This window comes from Gallus gallus, chromosome 24 (genome assembly GCF_016699485.2).
Source record: "Gallus gallus isolate bGalGal1 chromosome 24, bGalGal1.mat.broiler.GRCg7b, whole genome shotgun sequence".
NCBI lineage: Eukaryota > Metazoa > Chordata > Aves > Galliformes > Phasianidae > Gallus > Gallus gallus.
In genome coordinates this window covers 1,729,587-1,753,811 of record NC_052555.1, presented here as the reverse complement: position 1 = coordinate 1,753,811, position 24,225 = coordinate 1,729,587, and the positions used below count along the sequence as shown (strand labels likewise).

Below are 24,225 nucleotides of genomic sequence, written 5' to 3'. Positions count from 1 at the left end.
ATGGCAGTCGATGCTCGTTGGGATGCTGGGACCCAGGGCTGGGGCTGCCACAGCCACTAACTGCAATGGTGCTCCCATCACAGGCTCTTCCTGCATTTTCAAGTCCTTAACCCGTTTTATTTCTTGGGAAAGCATCTGGCTGTCAGCTCCGGGTCTGTCCAGTCTGTCATTTCACAGAAATACACAAACATCCCTCTTTGGGTGATGGATTGGGGCTGCACTTTGGCTTGGATCACACAGCCCAGAGTGGCAGAGAGGCTTTGAAGTACTGCAAATTTCCCATTCCCTTAGTGCCAGCAGAACAGCCCACGGGAGAGAAATCCATGCTGGGAAACAGCCCTTGGCTCATTTACGGTGGTCCAGCATCACCCCATATAACACGACGCACCCCACTAATGCACCCTCAGCTCCCTGCACTGCAGAGCGCTTCCAAAGCCGTGCAATGCCAGCTTCGTGCATGCACAAAGGGCTTCCACAGCAAAAAGCCCTCTTGCACTGCTTTCCCAGCGCCTCCATCCTGCACACCGTGGGGATTTGACAGCAGATTGCAGGGTCCAGGACACAGCAGCCTGCGGTCGGTGTCCCATAGTAAGCGCTGGGTCCCAGGACCTTTTGCCTTGCATGTGAGAGAGCCCCACTTGGAAAAATATGAGCAAGCACTCCGATGATTTTATGCTGATTTACTGGCTGAAGCTCTAAATCAGCACTTGTCAGAGGCTTGAGTTACATGTCTGTGCCGGAGATTGATGGGGCCAGCTGCCAGCACGCATTACCAAGGAGCAAACCTGAGCTGAAAGCATTGTTTTAGGCCTCGGGGTGAGCTAAAAGCATTCAGGTGATTTATCCAGGAGGAAACGGCTTTATGTCCTGTTCAACTGGAGCCCGGAGTGCTGCCAGCAGAGACCTGCAAACTCTGCTGGTTTTAATCTCGTGCTCAGGAAGGGCACTATCAGTTTAATGAATGTGGGCTCTGAACTCCCCATTAGGATGAGGTTTATGGGTGAAGTCCTGCCCTCCACAGAGCGAGTGGGATTTTGCTTTTGTGCACTTACCCAGCACATTCTGCCCTCTGCTTTTTTCATCTCACCTCTCACCGTGCATGGGGTACACCCTGCATAATGCCCTCAGCTGCTGCAGTGCACAGCACTTTTCCTTTCCACAAGGAAAGAGGCAGTCAATAAATAAGGTGCCAGCAGATGGTGCTCCGTAATTTGCAGTGTCCTCCCTGGGCTTTAGAAGCACACTAAGAAGGTATCTCTGCACCATGTGCTTCCCCCAGCCCCTCCTCCTGCTGCTTGCTTGCATCCCTGGGATTTTAGTTGTTCTGAAAGCATAGGGGAGGGAAAATAGCATGAAGAAAGACATTGCAGCTCATCTTCAAAAGATTGCATTGCACATCAGCAGCCATTGCTGGTGTCTGGGACACCTACACACCTCTCCTTGTCCCTGCTCCATCCCTGCCTCCCCTCACTCCTTGCCTGCTTTCTCCCAGGTTGCCCTGAGATGCTGTGAGGGATTGAACTCTTTCACTGCTCAGGCTTTGGGTGTTTCACAGCCCTCAGATAGTGCCAAGCAGGGCCAAGGGGATGCAGCACATGGCATCCCATCCAGCAGAGAAGCACCCATGGGCATCCTGTCCCTCCTGAGGGTACCATCATCCCAAGGCTCCACCATCCCTCGGGGTACCAGCATCCCTGGCCAGCAGCACAGCATGGGCAGCAGGTGCAGGGATGGAGGCAGGAAACTGTTTATAGAGCTTAGGAAAAGCTGAGGTTTCTGGCAGGTTCCTGAGACGCTGGGTTTGGCCCAGGGCTCCGCTGTATAAATTGTGGGATTAGAGTCAAACATGAAACCAGAGCAAGAGGCCAAAGGCAGAGCTGGCAGCTGGCTGGAAGGATTTTTTTCTCTGCGCAAGCGTGTCCAGGGGATGCTTTTGGAGGAGAGAAGGGTAAGAAAGAAAGGGGAGCCAGCAAAACCGGGGTGAAAACGACCCCAGAAGTGAGAGGGGTGCAACAAGAAGGCAGTGGTGAAGTGAATGCAGAGGCAGCTTGGTGGGAAGCATCTACATTGGAAGGTTGCAGAGGGGATGGGAAAAGTCACCACCTCCCTGTGCCACCCTGCGTGCTCCCTGACCTGGCACCAGTCCTTGCTGACACCCAGCACTGCCCTGCCCGTGGGGTTGTCATTTTGTCCCTGGTTGTGCTCGAGGTGCTGCTTTCTGAGCTCACGGCCGTGCACTGGGCTGACCTCCCGCTCCCCGTGCTGTTTGGTTTGGATTAGCTGACTCACGGCTGTTTGGTGGGGCCAAGGCAAAAACACATCCATCCGTGCAGGGCACAGAGGGAGATCTGGTCCACAAAGCACTGATGCAATGTGAGGCTGGCAGGAGAGCAGTGTTTTCCTGAGAGCCTTAGCAAAACCTGTGATTTTTCATAGAAAGCTCCCCACTTGCTGTGGGTATCTCCCAGCACCAAGGGGATACACAGATTTCCAACATCAGCAACGTTATCTCCATCCTCCCAGCTTTGTTTTCCCTAAGCGGTCGCACGGACGTGCCTGGGATGGGAGTCAGACATGGTCTGAATAGACATGAGGAATTCAAGCTGGGAAAGTCACACCATGTGCACGAAGCAGGAATTGGAGAGCAGAGCTGCTCAGTGCCTGTGCTGCCTTCTTGCTGCCGTGGGCATCTACTAAAGACCCCATCCTTTCACCAGGTGGTCCCTCAGCCCATCAGGAGACACACGACCCCCCAAGATGGGTGTCAGCTCCAGATTTCTCCTGCTCCTGGCTGTCAGAAAGGCATCCCTGTGTGCTCATCACTTTCTCCATTTACAGGTTCTTTCTCTAACCTCCCCAGCCAGGATCTGGCTCTGTCTCCTCCATCACCAGCACTGCCCATCCATCTGCACGGGGCTGGAAGCATTGGGGTGAGCTGGGAGGCTCAGGTGTGAATGCAGCCCCAGGTTGCTCAACTTTCTCCTCTTTCCCAGCTTTCTTCTCAGTCCCAGGTTTGGTCTCGGCTCATGGCAGAAATTAGGAGTGAAGCAGCAAGATTTGGATCAGACCCAAATTTAGGCACGGAGTTGTTCCCAGTAACATTCCTTCCTGCAAACCAGAGCGCCGGTTCAAAGCAGATGGGTTGGTAGCACTCCCAAATTCCTCGTTGCGCTGGAATTTATGCAAAATGTATAGAATTAATGAGCACAGGGGAAAGGCACTTGGACCGTCCTCACGTTCCTGACCTCTGTGCCACCGCTCCACTCTGCTGTATGTCACCCAGTGCTCTCCCCTGACAATGCCCCATTGATTGCCCGAGGGGCTCATGGCACTGGGAGGGCCGTGCTGACGCTCTGCAGCGTGGCTGGGCACTGCTGGGCCGTTGGGAACACTTTGCACAATGCCCAGCCTGTGTCTGTTGGTGCATCACCAACGCAGTGTCATAGGGGGCAACACAAGGGTCTCGTGGTGCAGGGGCACAGACGTGCCTTTCTCAGGATGATGAGAGTCATTGATTTATTCCCTTTTCACACTGGAAACAGAATGCCCTTTAAAAATAAAGCCTGAGCAGTGCTGCTCCCCCCCACCCCCCCCCCCACCCTGCTGCAAACCCTGAGCTCACCGTGGGTGATGTGACCCATCTGGAGGAGGCCCCAGCCCTTTGCTCCCAGAGCATCCATCAGAACCTCTTCCCGTGGGCAGTGTCCCTAGATTCCTATTTTCCAGCTGAGTTTGGGAGAAAGAAGAGCTGAATCAGGAAACTCCTGGCCCGGCTGCAGTTTGCAGTGCAGGGCAGGAACCCAAGTGTTGCTGAGCAGGGTACCAGCATGGCCATGGGATGCGTGGCAGCTCTGAGGGCTGAGGGCTGAGCTCTGAGAGCCCCATCCCTATTCTGTCCCCAGGGCCATGCAGAGGCTTTGCTCATCCCAGCTGCCCCGTGCCACGCAGGGATGCTGCTTGGTTGTGTTTTACTTAACCTTTAATACCATGTTATTTCTATTTAAGCCTCGTTCCAAAACAGAGCCTGTAAGCGATAACAGAGCAAACAGACCTTCTGTCCCCTCTCCCTCCCTGAGGAAATATTTTTAGCTCTCGTAAACACAAACCATTTAAGCACTTGAGAGCATCCCAAGGGATGCAGCCTTCCTCTCCATCCATTGCAGCCTACAGCACAACCCCAAATCACACCCTGATTTCTGGGCTCAGGCGCCATTGCAGGCACAGCTCTGCAAAGCAGGTGCTGAGCTGGGATTTGCTTTCAAAGGAAACCCAAAGGAACAAGCTGTTCAGAGCTCCACTGGCTTCCCCACAGTGTCACGTAGCTCTGAAGAGATCTCATCCCTGCTGCTCCTGCTCCCAAATGCAGTGCAGGAGATGCTGAGCAGGTGACTGGTAAGCACCAAAATGCATCTCTCCACCATCTGCTCCCAGCTTTGGTCACAGAATCACTGCACTTCTCACCAAATGTTCCTAAAAATTCATGGAAAATTCATCCATAGAGTGTGCTGAGCACAAGATGTCCCCAGGAATGGGGACAGCCAAGAAAAGGCTGGAGGAAGCCACCAGTGCTGAGAAAGGAAACTGGGAAATGCTTTGATGAGAGCACATATGGTGCGTGCTTGGATACAGCAGTCCTCCAAAGGAGCTGGGGACTGGGACGTGGTTTGGGACAGAAAGAGACTGTGGGACCTGGGGTGGCTTTGCAGAGCTTGGCTGGCTGGGGAGCTGCAGCCTGGGGAAGGGGCTCAGTGGCACTGGGATGGAGCGAGATCAGAGCTGGGCTCACATCCAAGGTTCAGGGCAGGGCACAACTGCAAATTTCCCAAGCTACCCAAGCTCCTGGGCCTGCAGCTCTGCAGCCTCCTGGGATCAGATTCCCATGATGGATTCCCAGCTGCAGAGACACAAAGTGTCCCAAAAGGGGCAAAGTACCATCTGCTGAGCAGCCGCATTCTCAGGCTATTCGGAGTATTTTTATTTATGAACAAAGCAGAGCCAGGAGGAATTTCACTCTGCTTCCAGACTCCTGTTTTCCTTCTCCTTTCCCCTGCAGTGATGCAAGCCGCGTCCAACAGTAGCAGCTCTTCCCACCATCCTGTCCCCAAATCCCTCTTGCTGTGAAAGCATCCCATTGCCATCACGTGCAAAAGGGCACAAACCTGTGCTCTGCTTTCTCCCTCTTTCAGGCAAGTCTAGAGTGCACTGGGGAGTGACTTTCCCAGTTCAACCCAATATGTGACTTAAAGCATCCATAGGACGTGCCAGGTTGGCGATCCCTTTGCAGGGGATGGTCTGTGGGTGCAGTGGGGTTTTCAGTCGGGGCCACGGGAGCCATCTGAGTGCTTCCTCTGAGCGTGCCACAAGCAGTCCCAATGCTGAACGAATGTTATCTTAGCAAATGGCTTTGTTATGGCTGCGGGATTCCTTGAGGGGCGGTTTTTAATCTCACAAAGCAGCAGTCCTGACGCAGGGGGAAGTCTTTCATTATCAGCTCTGAGGAGCTCTGAGATGGGAGATTAGGGGAAAGGCACATGAATCCCATTCCCAAAGAAGGAAAACGTGGAGTCTCTTTGCTGAGATGTGGGAATGCCTGGGAGATGCTCAATGCAGCCCCAACCACATGAGTGCCATCAGATCCACAACAGCACCGCCTCTCCTTTCCTCTTTTTGTTTCACCCCCAGCCCAGTTCACCATACCCACTGTCCACATCCCTCAGTGCCACATCCCCACAGCTCTGGAACACCCCCAGGGATGGTGACCCCCCCACCCCCTGGGCAGCTGTGCAGTGCAGCACTGCTCTCATCCACAGAGGCTGAAGATGGTCCTTGGAAAGAAGCAGAGGAGCAGACAAAGGACCGAATCCTGAGGATGCAAAGTGCTTCGTGTATCCCCTGCAGCCAGCCAGCCTCTGCTCCAGCAAGGCAATGGAAACAAACATCCATTTTCCTGATCTAGCCCCAAAAAGCCAGTCCTAATATCCAGAACGAGGAGGACACGGCTGTGCTTCCATCTCCCACCCTACCGGCACCCACTGACTGCATCCATCCATCCCCCCATGCTTTATCAGCATCTCCAGCCTCCGTGCCACGAGGGGAATGTCGTCGGGTTTTTATCTCCTCTCTGCTCCGGGCTTATCAGTGATTTGTTTAATTCCAATTTATGGCTTTCCTTGTTCATTTTGTCACCCGGTTTCCCCAATCCCGAGGGCCGCCGAAAGGAGACGATGAAATTCGAAATAAATAAATAAAGACAAATAATTATCATTTGTTCTCTGGAAGGAGCCAAGAAAGAGCCTCCGGGGAGAGGGTGGGATTCGCCTCTGTTTGTTTATTCAAGGGAGATATTAAGAAGGAACAATGCAAACAGGCGGAATGGTTAACCCTTACAGAGCCCCCGGCGGCATCTCCTCCTGAGCTCCCAGCCGTGGGGAGTTGGAAAATCATCCCCAACAACTGCAGGCCTCCCCCAGGGCAGCTTTAGGAGGCGGCAGCTTTAGGAGGCAGCTCTCCGTTTTGCAGCCGCGTTGGATGCTCCGTTCCTCTTGGAGGGTTCGGAGAAACCATTTGGATCCCGGTCTCTCTGACACAGCACTCTGGCTTCGCAACAGAGCTCATTCCGTGCTTTTTGTTGTTGTTGTTCTTGTTATTATTAATTCTTTTCTTTCTTCCTAAAAGGAAACAAAACCACCTCCTCCCCCGCGTGCGCACGCGACGTGCTAATTGGAGCAGACGTCCCTTATCCGGAGCCAAATAGGAACCATCCCATTGCGGGCAGCCCCCAGGTTTTGGGTTGTCGCCCACCCCATCTTTTCCCATGGATGGAGGAGTTTGAGTGTTTCCCTTCATTTTTGCCAGCTCTGTTCTCCTTCACGTGATTCAAACCTTGCCTCGTGCTTCTTCCCCTCCTTCGAAGCAAATTCATCCTTTTTTGTTTCCACTCCACAATGCTGACGTGGATTGATGGTGTTTGTGGTGTCCCAAAGCCAGGATTTCCCCACATGCTGTGGGATGAGGGATTACCCAGAACCAGAGCCCACACCAAAGCACCACTCATTTCCCAAATCCCTTTGCCCTTTAGCTTGGCCTTAAACCACAAAGAAAAACCCAACGCCACCACTGGGGCCGAGTGACCAGCTCTGCTTTCCCATGTGATGCATTAAATACAGAGCCAGCGAGGGCAATGGGAACTCAGGATGATGGATTGGTGATTCCCACCGGGCACGGGGGGTGATTGGCCCTGAAAAACCCCCAAACTGGTGATGAAGCTCACAGAGGAAAAGGGAGCAACCCAAAGAATTCCTTTTCAAAAAGGAGTACATTCCCCTCAGTTTCCATACAACCGAAAATTAAAATGAAGAAAGAAAGAAAAGAGCTCACTCTGAACAACATAACAGTGTTTTCCTTCCCCCCCCCCCCCCATCACCTCTCAGGGCTGTGCATTGGCCGTGCCCTGGGCGCTCCTGGAGCACCTCCGCTGCTGCGTGATGCTGCAGGGATGCGGATAAGGCAGCATCCAGGTCCAGGTGGGATAACAGCTGCTCTGTGTTTGCAGAGCGAGGCAGGAGGGGCTGCCAAGCACGTCTCCCTCTCGAGGTTTCCCTTGTTTTCATTCCTTTGCCTTGTTTCCTTTTCTCTGCCTCTGGGATAAAACAGCACCGTCCAGGTTCTCCTTGTCTTTCAGTGCCTGTTTCCCTCCATGGTTGTTTTTTCGCATAATATATCCTCACCTCAAAAGTAAGTGCTGAAGGTGGGGGTTAATGGGCACCTTGGGACTGCCCCGATCAAGGCAGTGCCTCACCACGGTGATACCCCAAAACCCATCACCTCCTCCTCAATCCAGAAGGGCCCCACAGGTGGATGAAGCACTCTACCTTCATAGAACCATGGAATCATAGAACGGTTTGGGTTGGAAGGGACCCTTCAAGGCCATCCGGTCCATCCCTTCTGCACTGAACAGAGGACACCCACAGCTCCAGGAGGTGCTCAGAGCCCCATCCCCTGACCCTGCCTGTCTGCAAGACATTTCATTCAGAGCATGGGGATGCTGGCTATTCCCAAATTCCCTGGGTGTGCAAGATGCCCATGTAGGCCACCATACCTCACTGCACTTTCCCCTCCATCCCCGCTCCAGATGTCCTGACCACATCCACACAGCACATGGGGCTGCTTCTGGACAGCACATGTCATTGGGAGCATGGAGAGCCATGAGGATGCAGTCCCTGCACTGACCAGGGTTTTGCCAACACTTGTTTCTGCTGTTCGGAGCCTGCACACTGCACTTGGAATGCAGTGCAATGGCATTGCTTAAAGGGCAAAGCAGCACAGGGACACTGAGATGTCAATATTAACTACACCAAACCCAACAGCACCGTCCCCAGGAGGGGCTCTGGGCTCATACCACTGCCCCATGCTGCCATTTCCAGGTGCTTTGCCTAGCTAAGGGCTGCAGTCATCAGCAGCCACCTGATGGGCTCAACTCATGCCCTCACCTCCACGCACAGTGCTGACACGGGCAGCCAATGCTGACCTTCCTCTCGAGGTGTAGGCATGCATAGAGATCTCCATCTGGAGCCTTGCAAAGAGCTTTGTCTCAGTACATTCCCAACCTGCCGCCCTGCAGCAAGGAGGTGATTCTGCTGGCCCTATGTGCATGAGCTCAGCTGCCAGATTCGAGTTGGCCGGATGGATTTTGGCGCTGGTTGAGTTGTATAATTAGAAAAAATACAGGGGGGAAAAAAAAACTCACATGGATTCTTGTGGGAACGTGTCAGTTTACTGGCTGGGGAAGATGATGTGGGGAAGTTTAGTCTGCTGCAAGTGACCGACAGCCTATGGTGGCAAAGGGGGAATCAATTATCCTGGCATAGAAATGCATTCTTGTGCCCCATCGCTGCTCTACATCAGTGTTCTCACGTGAGCATCGCTGCTGGCTGGGCCACGTGTTCCCCATTAGCACTGTTTGTTCCCCCTATGTCTGGCGGTGCTTTTGTCTCCAGGCAGAAAGAAAGAATAACAATAAGGGCAGTGATAACAGGAGGGGAATGTTCCCTCCTCCAAAGGCACCCTCAGTGCCTGGGCTCAGCCTGGGACAGCTTTGGGGCAAAACACTCAATCTGGCACCACGGGACCCTCCTGCCCAGCAAGACCCTGGTGTGTGACATCATGTAAGGTGCGTGACATCATGTAAGGTGCGTGACTTGCAATAGGTGCTGCTATAAGAGGCCGAAGCTCTGAACGTCTCATTGTGAATACCAGCCATGCCACGAGGGTGGATTCCATTTTCATGCTATTTTTGCTCTTCCTGCGTGTCAGGAAAGGTACGGTGGGTGAGAGCAGAATCCTGCCCAACCCAGAGCCTTTCTCCAAAAGCTGATGTCTGGGGAAGCGGACAGGTACAAAGAAAGCGGTTGGGAGGCTAAAACAGTGGGGGAAAGCAAATGCAACACAGTCCTACCCTGCTGCAGCTTTGCTCCTCCCTCCCCAGGAGCTCACCTGTGTCCCCACCCCTCTCCAGGTGCCAGCGCTTATCCCTGAGCCGTTAAGTAATTGCAGCCCTCCCAGCAACGCAGAGCCCTGAGCAAACAGACCACAACTTGGCTAAACACAGACCTTCCCTTTGAACTGCGGTTCTGGCATCAGCGCCTGGCTTCTTCCTTTCCTCCCAGGTAAATGTTTCCTTTGTGCACGTTTTTATCTCTCTGGGTGATTTGTTCGGGTTACATATGGCTATCGCTGAGCCCCGGAAGTGCATGCCCTCTGTTCCTAATAAAGCTGTGTGCAGTTGGAGCTGCTGCAGCGTGGGATTTCTTGGGGCTGAAGCTGAGCTTCTCATGGGGTGATGCACTGCTGTCCCTCACCGGGCTGCAGAGGGGAAGGTGTTCGGTCAGAGCTGTTGTGCTTTTCTTTGGTATTGGAAATGTGCTCTGAATTATTGAAGGGGAAAAAAAAAACTCACAGAAATTGCCAAAGTGTTACAGCATAACTGCACAGAAAGTTGCAATTGTTCAGGGGGAAATAAAAGCTGAGGCAGTGACATCAGGCATCCCCCAGCAGACGTGGCCCATTAGCAGGCAGTGCCTTATCTCACCGCTGGCCCCGATCGGAGCGAGAGGAGGGCTGGGAGCTGCTGAGTGTTTTGCAAGCACCTAGCAACCCCCCAGCCTTCCCTGGGCCTGCTGGAGGTGGTGGGAAAGGGGCTGCTGCTTCGCTCCACGGGCGGAATGAATGACGCCAGAGGAGCACATCGGGAATGGGTACTCCCAGCTCATGGTATGCACGGACACAGTTGTTCCAGGATGTGAGAGCACTGTTCCAGTTTGCATTCATCCATTTAACTCTCTATTGCTGTGATTCTTACTGAAGAATATCCCGACCCCAGGCTAAAGCAAGCCAGCCTCGTGGCACAGCCTCGCTGCAATCACTCCCAGGTGCAGGCGAGCCCTGCTGTTGCATGGACTCATCCAACGTGATGTTCTTTTGCCAACTACAAATCCTACAGCAGAAGCAAGACAAACTGCCATAATGTTCAGAATGATACGTTTGGACCTTCCAATTTTTTTCCTTCAGTTAATGAGCTGGGGCTGCAATAAGCCAGGATACAACGCCACCCAAGCGACACGGGCACAAACACAGCCCCCTGAAGCAAGGTGGGTCTTTAAATACAGTTTTATTTCAGGTTTGCTATTGATGCACAAACAGCAGAGATTGATGTTTAGTATACATGGTATACACAAAGCAGCCAGTACAATAGGCATCTCCATCCTTTTGCTGCACACTTGGCAAAAGAACTGCACTCAAGAAATCCCTCCCACCCCATCCTTCCCCCCATCGGACGAGGACGACAGTTTCTCTGTGGCTTGGAAACCACCCATGTGATGGCAGGACGCAAAGGGCAGCTCCTTGGAGCTCTGTCCCCAAACGAAAGCTCTGCAGGCTCGGCTACGCAGGAAAACTGTCCAGAAAATGGATGATGCATTCATGGGAATGTAGACCTGGAAGGGATTTCCTAGAACATTAAATCCCGTCCCCGCTGTGCAAAGCAACCACAACATCTGCTCCTGGCTCTATCAAGCATCGTGGAGACCAGAAATATTATTGTGCTCAAAAAGGCATTACACGAATCCAGGGAGGGTGGGTCTGCAAACAGTATCACGAGAAATGTGCTAAGCTGGTGGGAAAGGTCTCCACGAGAACGTTTGTGCTGTTCCTTGGGACCCCTCTGACCACGTGCACAGCTGACCGCTGCTTGGTGGAGCATGAAGAGCTTCCACATGCACTGAGCAGCCTCCAAGCATCCCACTGCTGAGGCAGCAGCCTACCCAAAAGCTGGGATCGACCCTTCTGCTCTTCCCAATAGTGACATGTCTTGATCAAGAGGTCAACAGCAAGCTCCCTCCAAGGGACCTTCAGCAGCAGGAAAGCAAAATGTGAAATGATCCCTGATGGTTTAGTCTGAGCAGGAGGCTTATGGGGGAAGGTGTGTGGTAGGGTTGTGGTGAGGTAAGGCAGCCTCTGGATACAGCGGAGGTATGGAATGAGCTGTAGCACAAAACCCAGGAGGATGCAGCTGGTTGTGGATGCTCTGCAGGAGCAGGAGGGTCAGGACAGCCCCAAAGCCACATTCTAGCTCAGAACATAGCTGGAGGTTAATGCAGAGCGAAATAACCCTGAAGCTTGGAGTGGAGCAGGCAGCAGGGTGCCTGGGCATGGCATGCAGGCCCTGCTAGCACCATTTCCAGAGCAGAGTCGAGCACCAGCAACAGGCAGGGATGCTCCCAGGCACAGCACCACGATGCTACAGTACAGTTGGTTATTTCTGCAATTATCACTCACATTGCACCTCCATCGTGATCCCTTTTGGCCCCAAAGAGCTTTACACCCCGCCCTGCACCAGGGTGTAAAGAGCATCTGGCTGTGCTCTGGGTGCCCATTTAGCCAAGAGCCAGTCTCAGCCTCCCCAAAGCACCATAGGAAAACCTCAGCCCCAGGAGGGGCTCTGCTGGAAGCAATGCTATCCCCTCCGTGCCAGGTTTGCATCCAGCATGGGGAGGAGGTTAAACAACAACACAGAGTTGAGCACCATAAAGTATACACTGGTCAGATCATGAACATGAGGAGAAAATGAGAATTGAGGCACCACCTCCCAGCCTGGCACTTGGGCTCCCCGTTGGCGAGCGCAGCTGTGAAGTCACTGCTTGCAGGCCCTGAAGGTGACAGTCCCTACAAAACCCAGCACCCTGTTGGACAGTACAACTTGCCATCGTCGTGTCAGTAAATCCACTTGGTCCCACGCGGAAAATGGGAAGGGGGAGGTAGGCTTGGCCCTGGGAAGACGAGGCAGGTGTTGGCTGTGCCGTGCGGGGGTGTCCCCTCTGTGCATCCCCAGAGCCATCCTGGCAGTGATTTCTGTCCGTCTGTCCTCCGGCTCCCAGCCGCGGGTCCCCGCGTGTGCGGCAGCTTCGAGGTAGGTTGGTTCCTGCTCACCTCCGAGCAACCTGCTCGGTGAAAGCCCTCTCATCACCTGGTTGCGCGCCCTTCCCCGCGCCCAGGTCCCGTTATTTTTTGTTTGTTCGTTTGTTTTCCCTTTTTTACCCTCATTTGGTATGTGCTATGGACATCTCCCCTTCTCCCAACCCCTGGCCGCTGCCCGAGAGACACCATGTCTATCCTCACCGGCACAGCTCAGCACGGCCTCAAGGTGCAGAAATCCAACTCCTGCGGCTTCCTCCGAAAACTGCAACTCTCCCTGGGCAGCAGCCTCCCACCGGAGGCCACGCACTTCAGCATCCTCCTCTTGAAGCCTCTCCCACAGCTCTTGGAGCAAGGAGCCCACGGTCCCGCTTCCCACGCCGGGCAGGGCTCCCCGCACGACCGCACCTCGGCCGGCCTTTGGGCAGCCTCACACTCAGAGGCTGGGTGGCCATAGGAGTCATGGCAAGCCACAGCCCTCTTCTGCAGCCCGCTGCCACAGGTGACAGAGCACGCCTCCCAGCCGCCCGCCGCCCACTTGTAGGAGGGACGCTTGTAGGTCGGCCTGCCCCCATCCAAGCGGTTGGACAAGCTGAGGACGCTGTTGTTGAGGTCCGGAGGAGCTTTGCCCTCCTTCTTGTAGGAGGTTTTGTCCTCCTTGCTCTCCTTGGGGAGGTAGAAGGAGTAGCGCACCCGGGGTGGGGTCATCTTCCCCACGGAGAGCACCTCCAAAGTCAAAGGCTCCTGGATGGGTTTGAAGGCTTGCAGGCTCTCAACAGCGGTGCCGGTGCCGCTGTAGCGCAGCACGCTGCCCTTCACCATCAGGTCCCGCTCCACGGCCGAGACGATGAAGTGCCCGTTCAGCAGATACTTGCCCTGCCCGTTCTTCAGTGCCAGGTAGTTGTCGTCGCTGATCAGCCCCTTGTAGCCCCGCTGGCGGATGTCGATGTTGGAGGCTCCGGCGGGGATCACCACCACAAAGTTGTAGCCGTGCCTGCAGGGAGGAAGCAGGCAGGATGAGCATTAGGCACGGAGCTGCAGGTGCCCCCATCTCCCACCCGCCGCAACGGCAGCAGCTCCAACCCTAAGCTTATCTCCTCCATCCCGTGGAGATTTCTTTGTGCGCTCTGAGTTTCATCTAGGCTGTGCTCGCCCAGACATGAGAAGCTCAGCAGTGTGGCTGTGCCAGAGCTGGCTCCACCACCAGTAGCCATGAGCTTGTTAACATGCACTACTGCTTCAGAGCAGGCACCACGGAGGATCCGCTCGTCACCATCCCCACCACCTTCCTGTGTCCACCCCATGGGAGAGAAGAACTTGCACGTGGTCCCCCAGTTCTTACATGGGTTTGGTGAATAAGCCTGAGACCTTCTTGCAGCTCTTGTTGTCTCCTCCACATACACTGCATTTGTCAAATTTCTTCTTGGAGCCCAGCTTCCCATCACAGCCCGCTTTGATGCATTTGCCCTGGACACAGACTGAGGTGGAGTCTGGGGAGCACGGGGTGCCATCCACGACCTGCAGGAGAGCAAAACAACAGCTGTACGCTGCATCACCCCACAGCCATCCCTTTGCAGCCACCCTGCATCAGCGCAGCAGGACCTCTGGAGGTGCTGGCATGCACTGTGTTACACTTTGCTCACTCTCTGCTTTGCAATTGGGCGTTCTGGGGTCTCTGAGAAGAGCCATGCAGTACTGCTTCCTGCTCCTGCTACATCACTGTCTTTGTATTAATGCAAAGGGGCTGCACTGGGAAACAGCTAACACCAGCCTGTCCAGTCCAGGAGGTGAACCACTTCCTCAGTGCAATAATTATCATCCTCTGCTCCATCCTCTCATCAGGACCATCGGCATACCCTACAGGCAGCTCTATGAACCCAGAGGAAGACCCTCCACGAACCCAGTGCAACCCTGGAAAAAATAGGTGGATGCATACATGCTGATTCACCCCAGCCTGATGGATTCCCATCTTTTACAACCCACAAAAATCCATCTGTCCACCAAGCACAGACAATTGCTCCGTGCACTGGAGTCCTCCTGCAGCCCCCCCAGCTCTCACCAACCTTGGGTGCCAGCACATAGAAGTACCCCGTGCCATTCGCCCGGCAGATGAGCTTGCATTTGTCCCGGGGTGAGACGCCAGAGTATTTGGGGACCCAGGAGACGGAGGCAGTGAGACGGTTGGTGCTGTGGCCGTAGCCATTGAATGCCTCACACTGCTCTTCTCGGAAGCTCTTTCCTGGCACTGGAAGGAACACAGTGTGTGTCAGATGGGGCACAGACCGCTGCCCCAGGGCAGGTGTTACTGCTTGTTAGGGGCAGCCTCAGCACAGCAGCTCTGAGGCATTTTGCTCCTTGCACAATGCAGTGACACAAGGATGCCAGGGGACTGGAAATGGCAAGGTCACCTCTGACATTTGCAGGGGGCACATTTAGGGGCATGTTTCCACCGTGTTTCCAAGCGCTTTGAAACAGTCAAAGAATTTGACATTTGGAGATTGGCTCTCCTCCCACCCTACCCAAAGAGCCATGGCAAGTCTGGGGTTTCGGTGTGCTTTGAGGCTCAGCTCTGCTGGAATTCAGCTGCCCTAGAGATGCAAGCAGTGCCTCTGCAGTGGGTTGAGCAGAGGGTGCACAGCTCATCCCGCTCAGCTCACGGGCACCAACACATGCAGGAAGCTGGGCTCCCCTTTGGCTCAGCACCTTACGATGTCAGGTCGTGTATTTTAGTGCGTTTTGCCCTTACCTGCAGCCGAGCAGGGCTCCAGGTTGCAGGAGCGGTACTTGACGCGGACGCCCTCGCAGTAGGAGCCCCCGTTGGCGGGCACAGGGTTGGTGCACTCGCGCTTGGCCAGCTGCACCCCACCGCCGCACGTCCGCGAGCACGTCCCGTAGGGCGCCCACTTGGCCCAGCCGCCATCCACCTGCGGGGACGTGGCACTGTGTCACCTGCTGCCCCCTTCCCTCATGGCTTCCGTCTCTGTCCCTCTCTGGACTCAAAGCTATCCCTTTGCTAGCTGCATTTGCGAGCAAAACCTGCGGCTTTGCCTATCCCAGATCTTCTATGGGATGGGCAGAGCAGCACAGCAGCATCCAGCCTGCTTGCGTTGTCTATCCCTGCTGTCTCTCCTCACCTTTCTCCATTACTATCCCTTTGTAGGATCCCCACTGGGGTCTGCTCAGCCAGCACCCATGCAGAAGCACCAAGGGATCATCCACGGGGCACTTTCAGGCTCGCAGGTACTCACCCTGTACTTGCTGACGTTGTGCCTCTCCACGCAGGCACCTTTCAGGCAGAAGCGTCCCTCCCCGCAGCCGGTGCCATCAGCCCAGGGGAAGTGCCGTGTCTGGCAGACGATCTGCCCGCGTGCTTTGCCGGTGCACCAGAGCTTGGCACAGTACTGCATGTAGGGGCAGGGCTTGGAGCCCACGCCGAAGGCCAGCTCGCACTGCTGGTTCAGGCTGTAGCTCGTCCCCGGCAGGTCCTCGGGCAGTGGGATGGGGTTGGAGGGCTGGTCCAGCAAGCAGTCTCCTGTGGAAGCAGGGAGGGGAACACTGAGCAGGTCCTCGTGGGATTGGGAGCTACCCCACATTCAGCCCCAGCTCAGCCTGCTGTTGTGGATAAGAACTCCAACAGCAAAATGCAGAGGACCCGAGTGATGCCATCTTCTTGGTGAAGGTGGGTGGAGCGGCACTGGGGACAGTTCTGGCACTGAGGAACCCGACTGGCAATGAAACACCACTCAGCTCTCTGTTTCCTTCTCGATTTGTTGGGAGAGCAGGGAGAAATTTGCTGTCTACCCCAACAGCCTGTCCCCATCAGCATCACAGGGATAAGGACAGCATGGGGACAAGGACAGCATGGGGATAAGGAGAGCTCACCGTGGCCGCTGTCAAGGAAGTCGGTGATGATGGCAGCACTGCAGGCTGACCAGGGGTTGGCACGGTCAATCTGGATGAGGGTGGGAGACATCATATGGTTGGTCTTCAGCCGGCCAAAGACCTCCTCGCAGGCCTTCACGTTGTCATGGGGCATGTTGAAGACGTGGCCTGGGAGATGGAAGGGGGGACAACATGAATAACCCCACTTGGCACTCCTTTGTGTACAGGGGGAAACTGAGGCACAGAGCATGGCATTCCTTGTAACAGCTGCAAAGGCTGTGGGCAGCTCAAGAGGAGGAGGGGCTGCCTGGGGAAACACAGAGCTTGCAAAAGCCCTGGCTCTGACTGCACGCTGGGCTGGGAGCTGCAAGACAGGCACGTGTGAGCCACCCTGACAGCAGCACCCCAAACCTTTCCAGCACACTTTCCCATCTGTGTCATGGATGGCCATCATTTGCAAGGAGAGTCAAAGGAAATCTCAGAGAAAAGGAGATCAGAGCTCATCCTTCACCCTGCAGAGCCACACAGGTATCTCCAGATGTAGGTGTGCCCTCAGCATCCCCCTCTGCTATTTCAGGATTCTCGAATTCTGGAAACCCAGCAACCACAACAGTGAAGCCTTTCACATTCTCAGCCCTTCCGCCCCCCCAAGCCGAGGTGGAGTTTCCCCACTCCGGATGCCTGTCATTGTCTGGTCTTCCGGAGGCTGGACCAGGGCTATTTTGAACTTTGCCAGTGATTACTGAGCAGGGCTGGAGGATGAGGTTTGGTGACACAGAGGATATGAAGCAGGGCAGCACCTCCATTGCAAGGACAGCACTCAGACCAAAAATGTGATTTTCTCTAAAAATGCAGAGTTTGTGATGCACAGCATCCTCCCAGTGCTCTGGGACCCGGAGGACCCCATCCCATGCAGAGCCCCCAGGCATGCCTTACCCAGCTCGTGGGCAGTGGTGAAAGCTGAGGGCAGCCCATCGTCCTCAATGACGGAGCAGCTGCGCTTGGGGTCGCACATGGTGCCCACGTCGGCCATGCCCAGCGTGTCACAGGTGGTGGCACCACACAGGTCCTGTGGGCACAGGGGTAAGGGGTTAACCCTGGGGTTGGTACTTGGCCCTATTCCCACCGCAGTCCCTGTACCCCCAGAGGACCCGTCCCCAGGCTGCTGGGCAGGTGTCAGCCATGGGGAATGGGGGCCATGCAGCCCCAGGGTGTGGAGGAAACAGAATCACAGTATCATTCTCCATGCCCACTGACCACGTCCCTCAGTGCCACGTCTCCATGGTTCTGGAACACCTCCATGGACAGTGACTCAGTGGCATCTTTGCATGTGACCCTTTTGTTACACACAGCATCCTCCTGTGCCTTCAGTGTCAGCGTTTCCTCCAGGCAGGGTGGAGCCCATTTCGGTGCAGAGGAGCCAGCTTGGCTCCGTCCTTCAGTGAGCTCAAGGTCTGGATCCAGGCAGGTCAGTGGAAAGACCTGGCCTTGGCTGACAGCTGACCCATCTCTCCATTTCCTAGTGATAAGAAGCCCCCAGAGCAGACTCAGCATACTAAGGGAAATGCTCCTGTGTCCTCAACGACAACCGATGTCTGTCCAGGAACAAGCAAGCCCAGCTGATGCAAGGGGCCAGCCCAGACCCCAGGACCACAGGTAGATGCCATCTCCAGCACCCACAGGTGCTACTGCAAACCAAAAGCTGCTGCTTGAGGACACACCGCACCCCAGCAGTTAACCTCAGATGCTCCCATCCCTCCACTCCTCTCCAAGAGACATTGTGCCAACCCCCCGGGCAGCACTGCCCGTCCTATGCTCAGCCAAACCCTGCTCTCATCCACTGCGGTGTTCTCCTGGATGGGCAGTGCTGTGATTTCTTCTCACTCTGCAATGACTGCCTTTGGCCAGCAAACCCCAAAGGAGCACAGCAGGATGGATGGATCCCTGCAGCTTCACCCCTGGGCTATTCCATCCCACGGAGCTGTAGCGGCGGCTGTGCACGGGGCAGGGAGAGCCACTGCAGCTTTCCACATGAAAAGAAAACGTAAGGGACTCTCCGGGCGCTCCCATGCTATAAATAAGAGTGATTCATGCTCAGCTCCCAGCCAGCAAACGCGCCTGGGTTGCTAGAAACCTCACAGGAGCAGCTCTGCCAACATTTCCAGCAAGGTTTCCAGGCTGAAGGCATTCCCGCAGGCAGGTTCAGCTATCGGTAATGGCCCCAGCAACTCCAGAGAGCCCCGGCCAGAGCTGAGATGGGTTTAGCAGCAGCTGTAGGGCTGCAAAAAGCAGACGGGACTGCTCTCGTGGGAGAGGAACAGCTGAGGCATGAGGTGGGTGTGGGGCCCACTGCCTGGCAAGGTGCTGTGAGGTGGTGAGGAGGCCTCAACTGCTGAGCCCAGAATCCATCCTGGCTGCTGTGGCTGGTGGAAAACCCTGTCTTATAACCAGCTTCAACTCTGCTCCACAACAGCTTTCCGCATCCACTGAGACCCCATTCAATCCCAGGTCCTGTCCCATGCACAGTATCCCCATCCCACAGTGGGAACCAGCACATCCCAGTGAGCATGAGGTCCAGAGCTACACCTGGCTGTGAGAAGGATGCAACAGTGCCAGTGCTGTGCGTTCGGAGGTGCTGTGGGGTGCATGGGGTGCCCCGGGGAGGTGAGGAGGAGCAGCCACTCCCTAATCATTGTTCTTTTAGGAGTCCCTGTTTCCTGGCCGGCACAGAGAGCTGTTGGCTCCTGGCCCAGCACCTGTGCTGACACACTGACCCACTTCTCATTCTCAACCTCGCCTGCTGGCTGTGGGGCTGCAGGAAGGAGCAGCTCCTCACGGGGCTTTCCATCACCCCCTGCCTGGGCTCAGACCCCAACCACAGCCCCAGGGGCAGCAGCTCTGGGCTCTGATGAAGGGGTCCTGACCCCCCTCAAATGTATCTCCAAGGCTGAGGGAAGCGAATGGGAGCAGCAGTGGGGGAATGGGAGGAGGGCTGGGAAGGAACTCCTTGGAGAACACCAGGATGGGGAGAGGGCTACCCAAACACCAACACTGACACGTCCTCTGTGTGCAGATGGCCAGAAATAAAACCAGGAGCCCTTCATCCCTGGGCACCTTCAGAAGGCTGTTCTTCTTGCAAGCTTGGTCTGCAGGTCTTCTTGCAAGATGGTCTGCAGGTCAGCTGAGGGGGATCCCTGTGGCTTTTACCTTCATTCCTATGCTCAGAGGCCAAGGCCATCATACAAGCACTCTCCCAGCTGTCAGTGCTCCCCAGTGTGCGTGTCCAAAGCAATCCCAAAAATGTGAGCTCCCCAAAGTGCTGAAACCATTGGGTTTCCAAACTCCCTCATGATGCCAAGCTGCAGCGAGACATCCTTTGGTGCAGCATCCCTTCAGCTGATGGCAGGCTCAGCAAGCCTTTGCTGTTACAGCTGGTGGACATCAAGGTTGTGGTCGAACACTCCTCTGTGGTTTGCAACACCATTTCCAAGAGGCAGGAGGGCAGCAGCAGGATGGGTGCTCTGCTGTCCTTCCAGCAGGCACCAGCTCAGGTAGGGAGGCGAAAATCCCACGGCACATCCACACCATCCAGCTGAACAGGACTGAGCTCCCCAAAGGTGAATCTGAGGTCCGGCGCAGGGAGCACAGACAGTACAGTCCCATCCATCAGCAACGTGTTGACACAACTGGAAACTGCCGATCAACCGAGCTTGAAGTGAAATTTAAGTCGGGGTCTTATGTAATAGCTTTTTGGCAGGGAGATAAGCTCTGGGGTGTCGGGGGAACACAGATGGATGCATTCAAGGAAGGCAGATGTCTCCTTGATCGTGTGCCTTTGCACTGAGCTTGTCTTGGGATTTCGGAAATGGATGGCTTAGCAATGTGTAAAAAATGCAGCCCGGCCATGCTGCATGCTGACGAAGAGGAGAGGCCGTCAGATCTCTGGGACCAGCTCTGTCCCACGTGCAGCTCCACTGACCTCACCAGGCTTCCACCAGCAATGGAGCTGCCTCCTCCCCTTCACAGCTGCCCGGTGCAGGCAGGAGCTGCTCCAGCAGATCTACACCCGGCCAGGGGACGCAGCCCCTGCTGGGGACGGGGTCTCACGTCCCACACAGCATCACTGCTGCTAACACGTGCTGAGTGAGCTGGAAGCTACGCCCTTCCCACCCACGTGCGCTTGACTTGGAAAGGAGTTTTGGGAATGGCCTCAGAATTGCTGAGCAGAGTTCCTGACCTGTCCCTATTCCAAAGACATCTGGGCAGGGGCAGGGGAAAGAGAAAACACAAGTTGCCACTGCTGGCCAAACCCACTGTGCTTGGGGTGAAATGTGACTGTGTCCCCTTGAAAGGGATGCATCCTCCTCCCCTCCCTGCAGCAACTGGGGGTTGGTGCTGCTGGCTGCCCATCAGAGTGACATTTCTAGCAACAAACAAGGGCAGCACAGCAAAGCCTCCTTGCAGCACAGCAGAGATGCAGCAGGCTCTGCTCCCCAGGCTGAGTGCTGGCTGTCCTTCCAGCCCTGAATTCAGTCCACGTGGAGCAGCCAGGGCAAGGAGGAGAGCTCCAGGTTCTCAGGAAGACCTCGTGCATGACTCAGAGGAAGCAGGGAGAGGCTTTTCTTGGCAGGTGGCACTGCAGCTGGGGGGACACGGGGCTGGCCGCCCTCCTTTTGGGTTCAGGCCCAGCATTTTGGGTGGCAGAGCTGACTGCCAACAGGGGGCTGAGTGGCAGTTTTGTGGGCACGGGGACAACCTGTGTACCTCCTGGCCTCGCTCCCCAACGGCTTTCTGCAGGGCTGGCTCCCTCCCAACCATCCAACCAGACAGCGGGCTCCTAGGAAAGGGGTCCGGGGTGGTGGGGACACACGAGGGGTGGCAGGGTGCAGGAAACCTGGAGGGGAGGAGGGCAGCCCTGCCGGGTCGTCCCCCCCTCCCCAAGGACCCGCACCCACCTGCTTGGTGAAGAGGATGGCGGTGTCCCAGTACTCGGGGTGCTTGTCGCTGACTTTGTTCCACTTCTTCTGCCAGGCACAGAAGTTGCGGAGGGTGAGAGCGGCGTTGCTGGTGACTTTGGGCCCTTTGTCGTCCTGCCCGATGAGGAGGAACTTGACGACGGAGATCTGGATGGGGTTGCGGATGCTGGGGTGCTTGTAGAGACGGGCGGCCGTGGCCATGAGGGTGAGCAGGTAGTGCTGCAGGTCATCCCCGTGGAACTTCACCATGGACTCATCGGCCACCACCAAGGTCTCCACGTACCGGGGCACGGAGGCAAAGCGTTTGGTTCTCCCTCCTGCCTTCCCGCCGGCCGCTCTCCCCCGGTATTTCTCCAGAGCCTGCAGCACGCCGGGGGTGAGCCCGGAGCCCACCGCGCAGCGCGACGCGGAGGTACCCAGGGGGTGGGCGACGTTGCGGCGCTGCAGGCGGTGAGCCCCCCCGTGCTCCGCTCCCGGCAGCGGGCTGATGGTGTACTCGGCTCCCCGGTAGCCGAAAGCCCCCCGGAGCCCCCCGCAGAGGCTGAGAGCGGCGAAGGACTCTTGGTCGGCGTTGACATCCCCCGAGTAGAAGCAGTGGCGGAGGTGATGGGGACGGGAGGCACCGGGCGCGGAGCCCAGGTAGTGCGCGGCGAAGGCGGGGGCGATGAATCCGGCGTCGGGGGAGAGGTGCAGGTAGAAATCCTCCCCGAAGGCCGACAGCTGGAACACCACGGCCTCGGCGGGGCCGCGCCTGAAGTAGGGCCGCCCGTTGATGTCGGGGTCGAGGCGGAGCGGGGTGACCACCGCCGTGTCCCCCGGGGGTGCGCTCAGCGCGCGGGCGCCCAGCAGCAGCGGCAGCAGCAGCGGCAGCATCGTCCCGGCTCACATGGGGGGAGAAAGCAGGAGCCAGTCCCTGCTGCTGCTGCTGCTGCTGCTGCTGCTGCTGCTGCTGCTGCTGCTGCTGCTGCTGCTGCTGCTGCTTCCTCCGTCCCTCCTTCTTTTTGCTAAAACTCGGCTGGAAGGAGCGGAGCGGCCGCTCGAGCCGCCTGCCCCGCCGCTACCTGCCTTCTGGGGCGCATCGCCTTTATATACGGCGGGGCCGGGGGGAGCGGGGCGCGGCTTGGCCCCGCCGCAGCCACTCCGGTGCGGGGGGCCGGGAGCGGAGCGGGGCCGGGAGAGGAGCGGGGCCGAGAGCAGAGCGCTCCGCCCGGGAATCGCTGCCTCCTTCCCCCGGCGCCTGCGGGTGGGGACGAAGGAAGCCGGGCTTTGCGCACCGGCTCCGTGCTGCGGAACTGGAGGGGGTTCCCTACCTACCCGCGGGGATGCTGCCGGCTCGGTGCGGGGCTGAGGGAGGCTGCTGCCACTCGGGGAGCCGAACGGGGGCCGGGCTGGGAGCTGGAAGGGCTCTGGGGTGGGTTTGTTCAGCAGGATGTGCTGGTCGGGGTCTGCGGGATTGGCTCTTGCTCTCCTTCAGGAGCTCAGTACAGAGGTCGGTGGGCTACCGCTGTGAAACACCACATCTTGTGTATGGACCAGGGTACCCCCGTGCTCCTCTCCCTCCAGGACCAGCGCATCCCGCACTGCCCTGCCCCAGCTCCATCACAGGGCTTCAGCCGGGTGGTGCTTCCAACTGCACAGCGGGAGCACAGCCTCCCTGCATCCCCAGGGCCACCACAGGGTGCACTCAGGGAGTGTTAGGATCCAAAGTGTCTGCTGAGAGCCCAGGGCACACTGTAAGGAGTGCGAGGGAAGAGAGGGGTTTCCTCATAGCCACTAAACACACTGTGATCATCGGAGCAGGGATTGGGGCTGCAAGGAGGCTGAGGCTGCTGATGCTATCAGGAGGGAGAAGCATGGGTGGAATCTAGTGGAGGAGGACAGCTAAAGGGAGAGTGATGAAGAGGCCTTGGTAATCATCTGTGGCCAAGGACCAAATTTACTGCCAGCAATGAGCACACAGACATCGGGACAGGCTGCACGGGAAGGTGCCCAGGTGGGTCTCTATCTGCTGCTGTGTTTCCATGCAGGCTGATTCTGTGCCCAGAGGGAAGCACGGACTTTTCCACTCCCAGGCACCCAAGGCGTGCACATCCTCACAGCCTTTCCAGCAGTCTGGGTTTGTTTAATGGCAAATTAAGGCCCTGTTGCAGACACACCGGTTTTGATGTGATTTCAAGCCTCAGCAAAGGCTGCAAGCACAGCTTGAAAATGCGTGTGTATATGAAATACAACCCAAGGCACAGACGCAGAGCTGGCAGCCTGGCTCATTTTGGTGCCAGCACTTTCCTGTGCAATGCTTTCTCACCAGGCTGTGCTCAGTTGTCCCTTATCCCTGCAGCTGAAGTGGGGACCCGGACTGCGCAGGGCTCAGTGAGTCAGGGATTTTGTCTGGTGGCCAAAATGCAGCATGCCCCAGGATGCTGATAGATAACAGTGGCAGAATGGTGAGTAGGGGTGAAGGGCAGAAGTCCTGACATGGGTATGGGCTTCCCAAGGTGGTAGGAGGGAACCTTCCATCCTGCAGCACCGCACTGTTCAAAAGGGTGAGTTTACACCTGGAGACCAGGGAGAAGGGGAGAAGGCACAGCACAGAGCTGTCACAGGACAGGAGCTCAGGGGGTCGCAGCCCACAGGGGTGGCAATGAGGAGCAGATGGAAAAAGGAGCAAAAGGGTCCCCATGAGCACTGTGAGAGCACCCTGGCTCCAGGTGCTGCAGCCTGCTGGTCATCGGGCCAGGGTTACTCATCACTGCGTCTGGTAGATCTTCTCCAGCAGCAGAGGATGAGTCAAAGAGAACTGGCAGGACTTTATCTCCAGCCTGCAGAACATCTGACTGCATCCTGATGGGGAAAGCAGGCAGAAAATGTGAGCGGTTTGGATCTGGCTGAGCTGGGACAC

The 24,225-nt window shown here is 56.3% G+C and overlaps 1 protein-coding gene across 1 annotated transcript; it reads right to left on the bottom strand.

Annotated features, from left to right (window-relative positions):
• Positions 1-10,647: 10,647 nt before the first annotated feature.
• Positions 10,648-22,388, bottom strand: ADAMTS15 (ADAM metallopeptidase with thrombospondin type 1 motif, 15). Its single transcript, XM_417874.8, has 8 exons — positions 21,306-22,388; positions 17,287-17,419; positions 16,351-16,518; positions 15,717-16,000; positions 15,215-15,392; positions 14,532-14,713; positions 13,811-13,986; positions 10,648-13,462 (listed from the first exon to the last, which is right to left on the bottom strand). Exons 1-8 carry the CDS (start codon positions 22,197-22,199, stop codon positions 12,682-12,684), a joined length of 2,796 nt encoding a protein of 931 aa, XP_417874.2. The 5' UTR covers positions 22,200-22,388; the 3' UTR covers positions 10,648-12,681.
• Positions 22,389-24,225: the final 1,837 nt, after the last annotated feature.

Coding starts and splice junctions, on each gene's coding strand:
- ADAMTS15 (XM_417874.8), bottom strand. CDS start 22,199: ATGCTGCCGCTGCTGCTGCCGCTGCTGCTGGGCGCCCGCGCGCTGAGC. Junction 14,714..15,214: donor GGAGCCCTGCTCGGCTGCAG/GTAAGGGCAAAA, acceptor TGTTCCTTCCAG/TGCCAGGAAAGAGCTTCCGA. Junction 13,987..14,531: donor TCTATGTGCTGGCACCCAAG/GTTGGTGAGAGC, acceptor GCTCTCCTGCAG/GTCGTGGATGGCACCCCGTG.